This window comes from Nuphar pumila, chromosome 16, assembly GCF_984573655.1.
Source record: "Nuphar pumila chromosome 16, dmNupPumi1.hap1.1, whole genome shotgun sequence".
Lineage (NCBI taxonomy): Eukaryota > Viridiplantae > Streptophyta > Magnoliopsida > Nymphaeales > Nymphaeaceae > Nuphar > Nuphar pumila.
In genome coordinates, this window is record NC_143264.1 from 62,516,223 (window position 1) to 62,532,808 (window position 16,586).

General features: G+C 39.6%; 1 protein-coding gene across 5 annotated transcripts in view; it reads right to left on the bottom strand.

Moving 5' to 3' along the window:
• Window positions 1-16,586, bottom strand: part of LOC149813342 (mitogen-activated protein kinase kinase kinase YODA-like) — a 105,675-nt gene that overhangs the window by 68,271 nt on the left and 20,818 nt on the right. For all 5 annotated transcript variants that reach the window (XM_089991876.1, XM_089991877.1, XM_089991878.1 and 2 more), the window contains 2 exons: window positions 8,258-8,418; window positions 8,074-8,149 (listed from right to left, as the gene is read on the bottom strand). In XM_089991876.1, the coding sequence (XP_089848002.1) occupies window positions 8,074-8,149; window positions 8,258-8,418 (237 nt within the window). The remainder of the gene's footprint in view (window positions 1-8,073; window positions 8,150-8,257; window positions 8,419-16,586) is intronic.

A 16,586-nucleotide genomic window follows, 5' to 3' on the forward strand; every position in this document is an offset into this window, starting at 1 on the left:
CTATCTGTTTATCAATGCTCTATTTGTGACTAGTTTGTTATCATCAAAAAGGGGAAGATTGTTAAGACAAGAAAGTTGTACACGATAATTCAAGTACGATATTTTGATGATGAACTGGAACAACTAGATTTCAGCTATGGAAATAAAGAAAGAAGAAAAGAATTGAAGAAGTTTACAAGTTCTATATTGAAAAATTGATTGAAGATTTCGTGAAAGTGTAAATCTCCTTAAATTCTTAGATTCTTGTAAGAGTCTTACTTTGATTGCATATCTCACTTGCATTACACCTAAAAATACTTAGGAAAACTTTCCTAAAAAGAACCATTTGCAAAAATCATTTTAGAAAGCCCTTTACCTATATTTTTATTTTATCAATCGACCAATAGTCTTATCAGTCGACCGATTTTCTCGCACCTTTTTCAAAACCAAATGTCTATTTTTTGATCAGTCGACTAATCTCTCTTAGTGGACAGACCTGAATGTCCGATTTTTATAGCCGTTTTTTTTTACTTTTCAGAAGTTGCGTTCTTTTATTTTTCAAAAGTTCAAAACTGTCAGTTTGACACCCCTTCGTACCACCAATGTCTGAAATTCTTCAGCTATAAATAAGAGTGAGATCTACACTAAAAAAAATGAATTGAAACATCGAATTCTGTGTTTTTCACTCCTATTATTTCAAGCATTCGTTTTCTCACTCACTAAGTTTTTTCACTCAAGTTCTTCACTCAAATTTCTTTTGGGAGTCAGTGAAATCGTGAGTTGAGTATTTTTGAAGCTTTAGAAGGCTTTGCAAACTTATTACACTTTCTTTGCATTCATAAGAAAGGCTCATAGGTTGATTGTAAGTTGTTTATTTCAATTTTTCTGTAAAAGGACAGAGTCTCCTTGGTTTAAAGGAGAAGTTTGCTTTCAGCAGGGTTGTTGCTGAAAGTGAGACTAGTTTTGGTTTGTTTGATCTTGTGGTGACATAAGTTTGATAGTGGAAATCTCAAACGGGTTTTGCTTGGGGACTGGATGTAGGTCTGGAGGACCGAACCAGGATAAAATCTATGTTTTTTTATGTGTGATTGTTTTGCAGAATTCAAAATCTTTCAAATTCCAAAGACGAAGTTTAAAAGCACTATTCAACCCCACCCCTACCTCTTCTCCTCCTCTAGTGTTGGTTGCATCAATCCTACAGTACTTTCAACATTGAAATACATTGACATTTCATTCGGAGTAAGATAGAAAATGGCAAAATTGAAGAAAAAATCATTGGAACAGAGGATCAAGTGGCAGATTTGTTTACAAAGGGACTGAGCAAGCATCGGTTTTGGTACTTGAAAAGCAAGTTGTCCATGATTCTCACCATGTACAACTTGAGGGAGGCTAATGAGACGTGATAATGGGTCTGGATCCAGATCCACGTCTGGATTCATATTCATGACAATCATAGACTCATATTCTTTCATTCCTTTATAATATTTTGTATTTCCTATTTTAACCCCTACTAAGTATTATGTTGTATATTAGTGAGAGGGGTAAAGTTGTACTTGTAGCAAATCCGTTTTATTATATTGCAAAGGAAAACCTCACACACGTTACACATTGGAAGGATCTTGATGCAGTGGAGGTGCCGGGTTTTTTCTCGAGTGCTTGGATGTTGATCAAAGGGGGTACGACTCCAACGCTGTGCAATGGACAGGGAATGGAACCAGAGAAAGGCCACCGAACTCGGTGGTGTAACTTCTTTATTCTTGTTTATTCCAATAAGAATCAACTGAACAATGGAAACAACTTAATGGAAAAAAATGAAACAAATGACTAACCAATAACCTAACAAGGGAAGGACTAATGGAACGGCTGACAGGAAATAAATAAATAAAAACATAAAGAAAAGGTTGTTGCAGTATTGATATTTCTCTCTGTCTTCTGCGCACAAAACCCTAGAGGGGTTTTTAAAGGCTTTTGGCTGGATCCGGGTATCAGGTCCGGACCCGATGCCGCTCTGGTGTGCTGCTGGATCTGGAGTTGGCACGCAATGGGACCTCTTCACCATGTCTTGGAACCAATATCTGGGTTGGATCCGTTGCTTGGATCCGATCCCCAAAGTGCAGATCCAGTCCCCGGCTTGGGTCACGTTGTATGGATCTGGGTCCATTCCTGCTCTGCATCATTAGCCCCTGGTTAGGAAAAGTCGGCTCTGACGACTTGTTGTCTCCCCAGTAAGCAATTAGATCAAACATAGTAGATATAGGAGAATGGTGCCAATCTTCGGGCAGCTCAAGGAGGTAAGACCGGTCAAATAGGCCCGTGAGCCGGGAAAACCCGGTCTCCTTGGTGGAAAGAAGAACTATCTTATGATCCTTAAAGATAAATGTGTATGTGTTCTTACGGCCATCATGGATGGTCTTAAGGTCAAACTGCCAAGGACGCCCCAAAAGGATGTGACACGCACTCATAGGGGTCACATTACACCACACTTCATCAGGATAATGCTCCCCCATGGAAAACCGAACTAGACAACGCAGGGTGATGGGTACTTCGTTTCCCTTCTTGAACCATGTCATCTAATAAGGTTTGGACAGTTTTTCCGTTTTTAGGTTCAAGGTAGACACGACACTTTCAAACACCATATTCTCGCACGCCCTGGTATCAATGATAACATCACACACATGCCCCTCACAGTTGCACCGGGTTCTAAAAATATTATTCCGCAACCAATTTGTCGGTGCTGACTCTCGGGATGTGGTCAAAACATGACAAATGGTTAACAAATTCTCGAGGTTGTCATCAAACTCTACGACTTTCATCCAATCATCTCCCTCAACAGGCGACTAACTCTCACTATCAGACGCAACAATGCCCTCAGCTAGATGGGTGTTCTTACTCATGGTAGGACACTTGGACGCAACATGACCTAACTCTTGGCACCTAAAACAACGAATGGTAGACTCAGTGGGTTTACCTTTGGATCTGATGTGGTATGCGGGTCCAGACTGATCGGGTTTGCTAGGGTCGACTCCTGGAGTGGACTTTGAGTCTTCTTTCCTAGGGGGGCTCGCTCCCCTGGTTGGGAAACTCGACTTGGGTTGGCTGGACTGATCACTACGAGATGTCCTATGTTCCTGCCTCCTTTTCAGTTTCTCCTCCACATTCATGGCATAGCTACTTGCCTGATCTAATGACTCGACTGTGATACAACTGAAGTCGTCAGAAATAGCAGGACAGAGACCAGAAATATACCTCGTGACCTGTTGGCGGGCAATCTCCTCGATCTGCACTCGCAGGAATAGGCGATGGAACTCAGCAGTGTACTCTGCCACGGTACCGGTGCCTTGACGCAAGGTAAGGTATTCCTTGTAGGCTCTCTCAGCGTGATCTGATGGCACGAACTTAGACCGCATCAACCTCTGCATCTCTTCCCAAGTTTGTACGCGCTCTAGCCCTTGTCGTTCCCTCGATCTCTGCAGCTCAACCCACCATGTCTGTGCCAGGCCTCTCAACCGAGTAGAGGCTAGGAAGACACGACGGTGCTCAGCGACATCGTGGTAGTCAAAGAAGAACTGGACGTCATAAGACCAGTCGAAGAACTGCTCCACATCGAACTGACCAATCTAGAAGCTTCAGCTTCACCCCGTACGTGGAGGGGCGCTCTGGTGCTCTCTGTTGACGAACCTCCACCATGCCTGCGGGGTACTCGTTCCAAAAAGCATCATTGTCCCACACTGCTCCATCATCGCAGTTCTGCTCGCCTGGTTGTTGGTGCTGATGTACTCCGACGACGTGTGGTCGGCGCTCAGGTCGCGTCGGCCCTTGCTAAATCTGCCTCGGTCTGGCTGGCTCGTGGGCGGGAGCCAGCTGTGGCCGGCGTTAGGGCACCGGGATGATAGGAGGTCCAAGGTGAGGTGGATGGGTTTGGTGGGTCTCGGGTTCTAGGTGGGTAGGAATGGCATGATATGGGTTTGGGTTAGGATACTGGTGTTGGGTTGGATACGGTATTGAATTTTGGATCATGGTTGGGTTGATGGGTTGGTTCGAATTTGGGTACAGGGTCTGGTTGGTATATTGTTGGGTTGATTCGCCCGATGGAATGTGGATCGGGTCTATTCCTAAACTACTCGTCGGACCCAAATGTGGATAGGTTGGATCGAGGACCGAGTTGTGGGGATAAGAGACTTGGTTCGAACTCGATCCACGATCCATATGATTGTGGGTCTGGTTTTGACCCGGCTCAAATCCAAACTGGAGATCCGTCTGGGTCGGCATTGGATCTATTTTGGGGCTCAAAAATAATAGGTTAGACCTGGTTCGGGGCAGCCCGCGATCCGGACCCAACTGGGTAGGTCGGGTGAAGGGGTTCGCGACCCAGACCCGCTCCTTGAGACCCAACAGATGGTCCCAGCGAACAGGGCATGTGTCCTGCTGAGGTGAATAGTGGACCGGACCCTCTTGGGTTCGACCCAATCCAAAGAGGCCCACCTGCTCCCGCTCGCGGACGTGCCGCCACGGGGCCTCCTCGCACGGGATCAGGAGGGCAGAGAGGATCCTTATCGGGTCGGGTTGACAAACCCAGGCCTGGAATAAGACCCAGCGTGATGTTGGGGTCCTACAGAACCGACCCGGTCTGCGACACAGTCCCCATGTATCGCTACCACGAACCCAGGCCTGCGGCTGGACCCAGCGTGACGCTGGGGCCCTGCAGGCCTTGCCCAACCTGCGACACAGCCCTCATAAGTGGAAACCACGGACCCAGGCCTGCGGCAGGACCCGGCGTGACGCTGGGGTCCTGCAGGCTCAGCCCTGCCTACGGCGCAACCCCTGTGACTCGAGGCCAGGGTAGTACTGCACCCGCGACGTGGGGTTGTACTACCCTATCTTCCTGGTTCAGCTGGAGGGTACCAGCCGCGTGTGACGCCGCTGCTGTCGAACCTGGGGGGGGGAGTGCTGGTTGCGGGACGACGACACAGTTGGGTTGAAGGGGTGTCAGCTGGACAGCTCCCGTGAATACGCCATTCACACGATCACCTGCTATGACCTCCATCACCGCCCCCATCCTTTGCCTTGAGGTCGCGCATGGCTCCACCGGCGACTCAAGGGCGACGACTCATCCTTCGACCCCATCAAGTCGTCGTGATATACTTGCCACGTCCTGGCTGATACGCAGCATGTTTTCCTGCATCTTCGTCATCATTTCCATAATCCGCAGCATTGGGTCAATGTTGTCGGCATCCTCCTGCTCGATTTCCGTTGCTGGATCGCCCCTCACCTCTTAAACCATCTCGTTGACGAAGGAAGAGGCGTTGGCTCTGATACCACTTTGATGTAGTGGAGGTGCCGGTTTTTTTCTCGAGTGCTTGGATGTTGATTAGAGGGGGTACGACTCCAACGTTGTGCAATGGACAGGGAATGGAACCAAAGAAAGGCCACCGAACTCGGTGGCGTAACTTCTTTATTCTTGTTTATTCCAATAAGAATCAACTGAACAATGGAAACAACTTAATGGAAAAAAATGAAACAAATGACTAACCAATAACCTAACAAGGGAAGGACTAATGGAACGGCTGACAGGAAATAAATAAAAAAAACATAAAGGAAAAGGCTACTGCAGTATTGATATTTCTCTTTGTCTTCTGCGCACAAAACCCTAGAGGGGTTTTTAAAGGCTTTTGGCTGGATCCGGGTATCGGGTCCGGCCCCGAACCCGATGCCGCTCCGGTGTGCTGCTGGATCTGGAGTTGGCACGCAACGGGACCTCTTCCCCATGTCTTGGAACCAATATCTGGGTTGGATCCGTTGCTTGGATCCGATCCCCAGAGTGCAGATCCGGTCCCCGGCTTGGGTCACGCTGTATGGATCCGGGTCCATTCCAGCTATGCATCAGATCTGCTTTGGGAATTTCTGCAGCCTCTCTTTCCTTGCTATCTCCTTTCTTCTTTTCTCTTCTTCTTTGGTGGTGCAGCTCTGTTTCGCAGGTATTACTTATCCAAGGCATGGTCTTGTCAACAAAGAAATCTCCATTGATTTCAACTTTTATCTCAACTGTAATACTGCTACCATCTGCCTCTTTCCTTGAGCTCCAAATACCTCTCTAAGTGTCTATCACCTCCTAAGGTTTTCATTTTGAGTTCCTAATACTGCTCAATCCTCATGTTTCCTAATACTACTAGCATTTTCCTTTCCTTGCTCATAGCAGACATTAGATGTGCCTCTCTTAAAGAATTTTATTACCAGATTTGTTTTGACATAAGATTTCTTGTTCATGACTGGGAAAATAACTGACAAACAATGCAGATATGGTGGTCAGAGAAGCTTCTATAAAAACATTAAAAAGTATATATTAATGTATAATTGGACCCATCAAAAGAAGGTCTGAGATATGCATGTCCATTAATCATGTTTTGACCAATTATTGGTTTTCCTTGAAACATAGGCATGTGAATCTAGAAGGGGTGTTTTGTCTTGAGTTCTGAGACACCCATAAACCTCAATTTATCAGGAAAGGTGTTATCTTTCATCCTAGTCATTTAAGCACTTGACTTTTCATATCCCAGTCTATAGATTTTGAGATCGATTTCATTCACATTATTCACATGTGAACCACGAGACCTCATTGACACAATCACATACCCAGCAAACAGAACCCGGGACACACTCACCCAATCAAACTCGAGCCTATCTTGCAGTCCTGATAGAAGCCACTACACTACAAGATTGAGTTAGGCTCGCTGTGCTAAGATCAGTTTGCTGTTGGATAACTTGGGACTGCACAGGCTGCCAAAAGCACCCATAAACCTCAATTTATCAGGAAAGGTGATATCTTTCATCCTAGTCATTTAAGCACTTGACTTTTGATATCCCAGTCTATAGATTTTGAGATCTATTTCATTCACATTATTCACATGTGAACCACATGAGACCTCATTGACACAATCACATACCCAGCCAACAGAACCCAGGACACACTGACCCAATCAAACTCGAGCCTATCTTGCAGTCCTGATGGAAGCCACTAAAATACAAGATTGAGTTAGGCCGGCTGTGCTAAGATCAGTTTGCTGTTGGATAACTTGGGACTGCACAAGGTGCCAAAAGCACATCAAACCTAGGATGAGTCTTGAGGTACCTTCCACTAATCCCATGTGGAAACAAATGCTAGATTGAGCTACCCTAATCAAAGCCAATCTGATATCCAACTACCAAAGTTACACCACAATATGAACGCCCACCAATATCCATATTTAATAAGAAACCCCTTATCCTGGCATCTTAATACATTTTTAATTACATTCATTCTCAATCTGATTACATCAGATCTGGGTCGAGTTATGGCTTCAAGCCCCACGGTAAAACCTCAATGTTGAAGCCATTCTACTTTGATGGAGACTCCAACAACAACTGCCATTGTCCATGTAGTTTACCCTCACGCTTTATCTGAAAAAACAAATGAAAGTTCTTCCCTATCATACTTGTTGATTGGTTGATTGTACTAATTTTTTTCCTGGCCTTTGTAATATGGATCTGAAACGTACATGTTAAGAACACCTAAATATTTCGAATGAATTGCCTATGTCAAATCCCATTCGCAAATTCAAATTGAAATTCAGTTCATAAGTATCTGTCATGTCCTTGTCTAATGATGCACATACCAATATCCCTCTCATTCATTACTGAATTCCACAAATGTCAGAACTGGAATGTGTTGCCAGTGCTTCTTAAAAGGTCGAAGTATAAATCCATCCAGACAAAAATAATGGCAAGACAAATAACTTTCTACAAAGTTGAATGATACATTGGAATCAGAATTCAGGGTTATAGTTTATGCAAAGAAACCCAGACACAATCCTTCACCATTCTACATGCATAAGAAAGAAAGTGCAATAGCAACAAACTAGGAGCAGCTCCAAACCCCAGTATGAATATGATTTCATTATGTTAAAACCCAGCATTCGCTTATTCTGGACACTGATAAACAGTATGTGCCTCCAAAAATTTGATCAAAAAATCTAATACCAGAAGTCTGTAACAGCTAAAGGAGACGAGTCAATATCAAGGGAACAGGTCAGAACAAAAAGAAGAAAACCAAAAACATACATGCTTTGCCATCCCAAAATCAGCCAGTTTTACACGGCCATTTGGGTCCACAAGTATATTTGCACCTTTGATGTCCCTACACAAGACATGTAAGAATGAGACAAATTTCAAAGAGAGGATCTTAGATAAAATAGAATGTCTAAAATAAATAATAGATATAAATCTAATAAGCACTAGTACACACCTGTGTACAGTATTTTTCGTGTGCAGATATGCCAGACCGGAGAGAATTTGTTGGGTATAGCTACGAATTACAGGTTCGCTGAATGCCTCATATTCTTGGAGCAATTTGTGTATGGAACCACCAGAAACATATTCCAGGTATATATACAACTTGTCATCTACCTGCTCGAAATAAAGATTCAACACAAAATCACTCAAACATTAGAACACGTTCAGGTCAAACAATGAATTGATACTTTAAAATGGCATGAAAGATTTTTGTGAAGAGACATTAAGCATATTGATTGACCTAAAAGGTAAAAACAAGACTGTTGATTTGAATTAGCAAGATACAAAGGGAGTGCTAAATCTAAAAACCTTCAGCTAGTAACTTATGCATGTGATGACAAAAAACCATCCAAATCAGCATGCAGGCACATGAACACATGGACACAAACATACAGACAAACACTAGCACACATATTATACATGTGTGTGTGTATACATGCATGTTGTATGCATACTACATACATAATAGATACTACATAGAGGGATAATGTTTGGCCATGTTGACATGATTTCCAATCTAGAAGAAACAACCATTTTTTTTTACTTTTTTTTTGTGTGGATTCAATACATATGGAGGTGATCTACATGGTTTGTTCAGCGAAAACATGTTTCAAATCATGCTATTGCAAGGTGTAAACAGGTTTTGCAAGAGCTTCAACAATCAACAGGTGACAGTGCACCAAATTTTCAAGATTCAAAAACCTTACCTTTTTGCCAAAATAATATGATCCAAGGTGCGATCCCTAACCAAAAGGAAAAACAAGTTGAACACATCTATGGGGTCAGATTGAGCAGATAAAGCTTGAACCCATGATTTTCAGATAGATAACACGGTCATGTCGACCAAATATTATCCCTTTTCCCCTACTCATCACCACCCCCAACCCCCCGCACTCACATGTAGATACAGACATGTGCATCATAGTTACAGATATTGGCAATATTTTCAAAATATCACAATATAATCGCTGTACAGCAAACGATAATATAGGTAAAATATTGTCAATTTGATAATAGTGTGATATTATCACGAGAATATTGCGATATTCTCGTGATATCATCACAATATTATCAATTAGTTTTACTGTTTTTATTTATTTTTTACATTTTTAATATGTTTTTCTTCTTACATTTTTTACTTATTTCTTTTATTATTTATGTATTTTTTGTCTAAACATGATATTTTCTTACTTATTTTTGCTATTTTTTATATTTTTTAAGCCCCAAGATTTATCACCAAACCTATAATATTGCAAGAAATAGCCTCGCCAAGGTATAGCCGATACCAATATTTGTGACTATGATGTGCATATACATATATATACAGTTAATCTAATATGTATTCACAAATCTCAGTATCAAGATTTTTTTAACATAAGAAGAGAAATATCAGGAAAATTTCAGTGTATTTATACTTAAAAATCTAGAAAACTATCAAAATATAGAAACAGGAAAATAAAATAAAATAAAATAAACCCATTAAAATCATGATATAAGTGCAACATTTTGAAGAGGAACAAAAATGTGAGTTTATAACTTTATCATGGATTCATCATTTTGTGTATTTAGGACAATAAACTAAAAATATTTATGCTATTTGGGACACTAATCTAAACCCAATCCCTTTGAACACTAGCAATGCTAACCCAGTTAATATCATTGTTTTCTAGTCCTGGTAGGGCCATAATCTTAATAAGACTCCAACTAAAACACCCTCTAAGTTTCTTTCCATTACAATATTAAGAAGGGGCCAAAAGTCTGTTGGATTCTAATACCCAAAGGGACATGATTTAAAGGAATTTGAATTTGGAAATCCATGTGAAATTTGGCCACTTCTTAACACTGTAAATGGAATCTAACTTGGGAAATGTTCCAGTTGGAGGTTCCTCACCAAGATTGTGGCCTTACCAGCAGTAGAAAACCGATAAATTAATTAGTTCCACATTGATAGACTTCATTGACGTAATATGAATGATATGCATATCTGCATGAGAGAGAGAGAGAGTCATTTGTGCTCTTTTCCTCAAGAAATTAGGCAAACATCTACAACCAAGAGACTACCCAAGGAACCCAAAAGTCAAGTACAAATATGTCCATTTTCAAACACTTCTGAATAAAAATCTACAGCACCCACAAGAAGTAAGCCAGCTAGCTACACAAGCACCAAGCAAAAGAAAGTAAAAGACAACCCTATGGATATGAGGCAAGGCAATCAAATTAATCAATCATCTACAAGAAACCCGCAAGGCCACAAGAAAAATCATCTGCTAAGGGATTTTCCATCTGTTAAGTCCACAACAGATTGAGACTGGAAAATATATATATAGAGAGAGAATAAGAATAAAATCAAAGACTAAAATGAAAATCTTCCTTCCCTTGGATTTCTCTGTAGAATTAGACAAAAAGAAATTTGAAATTAGCAAAATATAAAATAAAGAACCTACTCGCTAGCTGTTAGGCCAAGTAAAATGGCCATAAGAATCAGAACAGAACGTCTTCATGAAACATGTTGACAAATATTAGAGCTTATAAATCAGGCCCACTTAATATTCCTTTACTAAGTCTATAAATTTCAGTCAAAAGAATAAACTTTAATAATTCAATTGACAATCATAAACAACACTGTAGGATAAAAATTCAACTCATTATATACAATATAATGCCAGATATATGAACTATCACATGATAGCTCTGCTACTTAAGGATGGAAAAGGGGTACGCTTGGCTAAACTTCTGGTTCTTTGTCAACTTTTAAGAAATTCTTTAATGTTTCTGGGAGATTTGCCCGTCTTTTTTAGAATTGTCAAAAAATTTGAGCTTTTGTGGGTGTAACGCCACGGACAAGGGTCATTTAGGTGAAGTTTGTGTCATTTTTTTTTTTTAGCAATGGCAACTCAATAATTTTGGTGGAGTTTTTGGCCTTTTGTTGTTATGGCTTTTGAGGATTTTTGAGTTGTCATTTTAGAACTGTATGATGGGCAGCAGGAGGACATCTGGCTTTCTCCTTGACGGACTGCCACTTTCCCCCATCCCCCCTTCTCTCTCTTTCTTTCTTTGTGTGTGCGCCTTGGATGTGAGGGTTTCTTCTCAAAGCTTCTCTCTCTCTCTCTCTCTCTCTCTCTCTCTCTCTCTCTCTCTCTCTCTCTCTCTCTCTCTCTCTCTCTCATGGTAGCTTTCTCTGTGGATCAGCCTTGTTCTAAGAATGCTTGTGGTTTCTGCTACTTTGAACCCAATGGCAAGGGTGGCCGGTCAACAACGTTGTTGCTCGAAGGACTGGTTTGGGATTCCCTATCTGTGTTCTCCCAGTATGTAACTAAAGAGGGACCAATCAGCCATCGCTGAATGCATTTGGACACTGCTGGTGAGAAATTTCACCAAGTATTCTTGCTGGGCCCATATTTCTCATTTCATGAGTTTGGAGGACCTGTGGACTGTCAAATTGCCAAATATTAGATGCCTTTAGGCTTTTCATATGAATCTCTATTGCCGTCTCTATTGATGGTAATGAGCTTTCCCACTCTGGTGGGGAACTTTGGGGCCCTTGTATGTCCTAATTCTCAATAAGACTCTTAGAAAACACCACTGATGAAGTTTTCTATTTTCCATTAACCCAAACAGACCAGAAACTCAAAAAAATTTATAAACAAAATTTTAACTATTTTTTATCTTTCTTGTCTGTTTTTTTTTATGCATTTTTCTGTTTTTGAAGTATTTTTTATAAAATAGAACATGATGATATTTTTAATATACCAATGGTTACACATTACTGGCATTTGTTAGACCTTATTCTTTCCCTGTATATCATCTTGCAAATACTTTTTCCCATGGTTGGCAAACTTGGCGAGTCAACTCCTGACTCGCCCGAGTTGCCTCGTATTGATGCCTAACCGAGTCAAAAAAACAATAGGATTCAGTTAGGTCTAGACTCGGCCAAACTCATACTTTGATTCGTCGGAATTAAATGAAACTGGACCGAGTTGACCGAGTTTCAAGAGACTCGGCCGAGTCAGCAGAATGCCATTTATTTATTTTTTTCAGCAACCAATTTAATTAATTGTTTTTAATATGTATAGCCACCGCCCTTACACTCAATTAGAGATATATTCTTTTAATGATTTCACTTATTCCTTTGCATGTTCACACTTTTTTAGAAATGTTGATTTTTTAATTAAATGTAATTAAGTCCATCTGATTTTAAAACGTTAGTCACTATTCCTTAGGCCCAATTAAGGATGGCTTAATGACTTCACTTTTGTGGATGCAAGAAGAGTTTTTTTTTTAATTATTGTTTTGAATAGGCATTGTCCCTATACCCAATTAAGCATGCTTCCTACAATCTCTTATTAAATATCCACCACTCCATTCGCCAATCGTAATCCTCAACTTTAACTCTCTTTTTTCTTTTTCCAATCACGATTTAATTTTCTTTTTTCTTTATCTTATTTTTTACCTATAAATATAGGTTACTCTTTTTCTATAAATGAAAAACATTAAAACTTTGAAATTGCATATGTTATATATATATATATATAAGAAATCTGTATTTAAAATTAATATACTCAGTTTTTATGTTTATAAAATGTGTTTATATAAATCATATATATATATATGTACACACACATACTTCTATAATTCTATAAAGTTATATTATTATTATATAAAAATTTTGAGAGGATTGTTAAACACACTTATATGTTAATTTTAATAATACTAAATATATTTTTTGTATTATAAATTGCACATTTATAATTTATTTTTAATAGATTATATGAAAATCATGACTCGTCCGAGTCACCGTGTTGACTCGCCCGAGCCATCGAGTTGGATGTGGCCGATCGGATACCGAGTTCCGAGAATGCCAACAATGTTTTTTCCTTTGATGTTGTTGCATTTGAGGTTTTGCCCTGATATTCTAAAATTGGGTTTCTATATTTTTCATATGGCAGTACAACGGACCTTCCTTATGTGGCTTTCAAAACAAGTGAGGATGACGTTTGATATTGTTCAATTATATGCAACAGTTTTTTACAGTCTGTGTTACTCTTGCACTGGTATGTGCAATGTGCGTAAGTTATAGATTTGTTTCATTTATGGATGTTTCACACAATGCAACTATTTCTAATTCAAACGAGGCCTACTTCAAAGATTATCCACACTGAAATTTGTATGTTTTTGCATTCATAAGATCTTTGGTGGTAACTGGTAGACCAACAGAATGTAATCTAACCCAACAAAATGAAAGGAATGACTAAGACATTTTCAAATCTGAAAACAAAATTCTAGCAAATCATCCATCGATCAACTAACCAGAAAATAAGTGTTTGTTTTATTAGTTTCCTCCAAACCAACAATCATCTCTCTCTCTCTCTCTCTCTCTCTCTCTCTCTCTCTCTCTCTCTCTCTCTCTCTCTCTCTCTCTCTCTCTCTCTCTCTCTGTGCGTGTGCCTCCCTCATGCTAGCTTGGGGTTTAAATAGTATTTTGTTTTCCTAATGTTGCAAATTTAGTTTTTGATGTTTTTGTCTCAGTGACACTGATGCAACAGACTTCTTGGAGTGGGTTCGCGAACTTACCTAGACCTTGATTTCAAATGCGGAAGCGATTTGATTTTCAAAAACAAGATATAACTTGAAAATAAATTCAGATTTTTTTGAAATATATGCAAATCAGATTTCAGATTCGAATTAACAGCAGGTTCACTCATGTAAATCAATCAATATTATCAATATGAAATCCTTTCATGAATCTTAAGCACACTTAGGAACTGTAAATGAACAGAAAACTCACAGTTACTCTGATTTCAGATTCACGCTGGATAATACGCAGTCAATAAGCAGATTCAAGAACATTCAACTCAAGTGGTTCAACAAATACATTCACTCCCAAACAGGAACGTTCCAACAGGTTGAAAACTCAGATATGCTCAAACGCTAATCTCAGAAAAACAGATTGGTAACAACATTCACGATTTTCCGAGGGATATCGAAACATAAAAAAAAACATGGCAGATATGCTATAATTTATAATCAGGTCACAACAGTCCAGCAAAAAAAAACACACACGAGATTAAACTGAAAACAGTTTAGATGAGCAAACGATGATAAAAATATTGTTGGCAGCCACTAACAATCACTTGGAAAGGATGAACAGCGCTCCAACGATCGCAGCGAGAACACATCAGCAGCAGGGTTTTCAAGGCACGGTTAATAGGCAGTCACCTGGTCATGCCCAGCAGCAAAGATCAGCAGCTCTAAGGATCGACACTCTAAAAGCTTGAGTCATAAGTTCACAACTTGTCCCAGATGCGAACCACGACTGGTCTGGTTCTCAACAGCCACCAGCCTGTTTCACGATGGGGTTCCTCAAACGCCCAGCACCAACACAGCACCCGACCTGGACTTCATGTCCAGCTGCTCCGAGATACTACTCAGGCTCTTCTCACACCAGTTCTCAAACCTTCACACGTTCTTCATAAGCTTACAAGCTTCACATGCACAGAGTTTCTCTCACCCACGAGTTTTATTAACTCTCCACGGTTTGAGCTCACCCTCGAGGTGTGTGCAGCTCCACCCTCTCATTAGGATCTAAGGAATTGTTTCCAAACAAAAAATTGAATGATCAACTCTACTCTCTACTTTGATTTTGGGCTAAATAGGAACCTTGGAAGGGAGGTCAGCCCCCATTGGCCAAGGATGGAGGTGGTTTGGGGACTTGAAAGTGCAATCAAGTCTCCTACACATTTTTCTGAATCTCATTTAACGAGGTAGCTCAAGCCATTGTGTAATATCATGTATTTTCATACTTAGTCATTTTCAGATTTTTTTTCGAAAATTTGGCTAAGTCTGGGAGAAAAATCGTTTGAGCCTCGGTTTTTTATTGATGCTTTTGAGTCTAAGTTTGGCCCAGGTCTAAACGAGCCACTTAAAACATGAGAAAAAGTTTTATTTTCAACCTTTAAATTCAAGCAAAATTCGAGCGAAAATCGGGTTATTTTCGAAAAAAAATCAGAATTTGATATTCGTGTAATATGTCTTTGGATGCGTCTCGAAATTCTTAGCGCAATGATATTTTATTTTTCCCGATTCGGGCTACGATTGGGCCGAAAATCACATTTTTTTCAAAAATTGAGTTGTTTGTCAGTTCGGATCCAGACTTGGATTGGACCGGATCTGATGGATTTGATCCAAATTAATATGGATTTGGACTCTATCCAAGACCCAGATTAATCTGGATTTGATCTAATTTAAAATACATTTGGATTTCGAAGATGGATTTGGATCTTGGATCTTGGATCTGAATCCATATCCAAATCCATGCCCCACGATTTTTTCTAACTTTAAATTCATCAAAAACCTTTAAATTAGGGTTTATTTATGTTAAGAAGCCTCCCACATTAATTTGATAATTTTTGAAGACTTTTGAAAATTTATTTGTAATTTAATATTAAATAAATAATTAATTAATTAATTTAATGAAATTTTATTTTGAAGTTTTTTTAGGACTCTTGAAAGAGCCCTTAAACACCTATGGAAGAGTTCAAGAGGATTTGAGAGACTAAGAGTTCTTTTTTAACAAAAATTTAAAAAGTCAAACTTGAAGAGTTTTAAAATTTTCGGAAAACTCATATAAAAGAGTTAATTTTTTAGAGCTCTCTCTCTCTCTCAATGGGGGGGGTCACCCTCTTTATATATAACAAAACAAACAAAAAAATAAGATAGAAGAGGGAGAAAAAGAAAGGGAAGAAAGAAGAGAGAGAGAGAGAGAGGGAAAAAAAAAGAGAAAGAGGGAAAATGAGAGAAAAAAGAGGAAGAAGGGGAAATTCAATCTTCTCCAGCCATCAAATCCACCTTCTACTATCGTTTTCTTCGTTTTAGATTCATGGTACGGGTTTCTCTTTTGATTTGAGTGAGAAAAGGGATATAGATTCGATCTCCATGCGATATTTTAGTAAAAAACCATGTGAATGAGTAAATTTAAACATTTAAGCTAAGATCCATGGATGAAATCCATGTATTTTCATCTTCTTGAATGTTATTATGGTTTAATATACTTGTGGAGGTATTTTTATGTTAAAACAAAATTTGTATCCATGAAAAATATTGTTATGCATGTGCACCATGATATTATCGATTTCTATGAAAAACTCATGGTAGAAATGGTTAGGGTATGTGAAATCTGGGTATAACCAAGCAAAAACGTGGTTGCACGTATGCTTATGATAACAAATGAGATTTATTTCATAATCGGGTTGTGTACTTCGTGAATATGAGTATATTGATCCGTA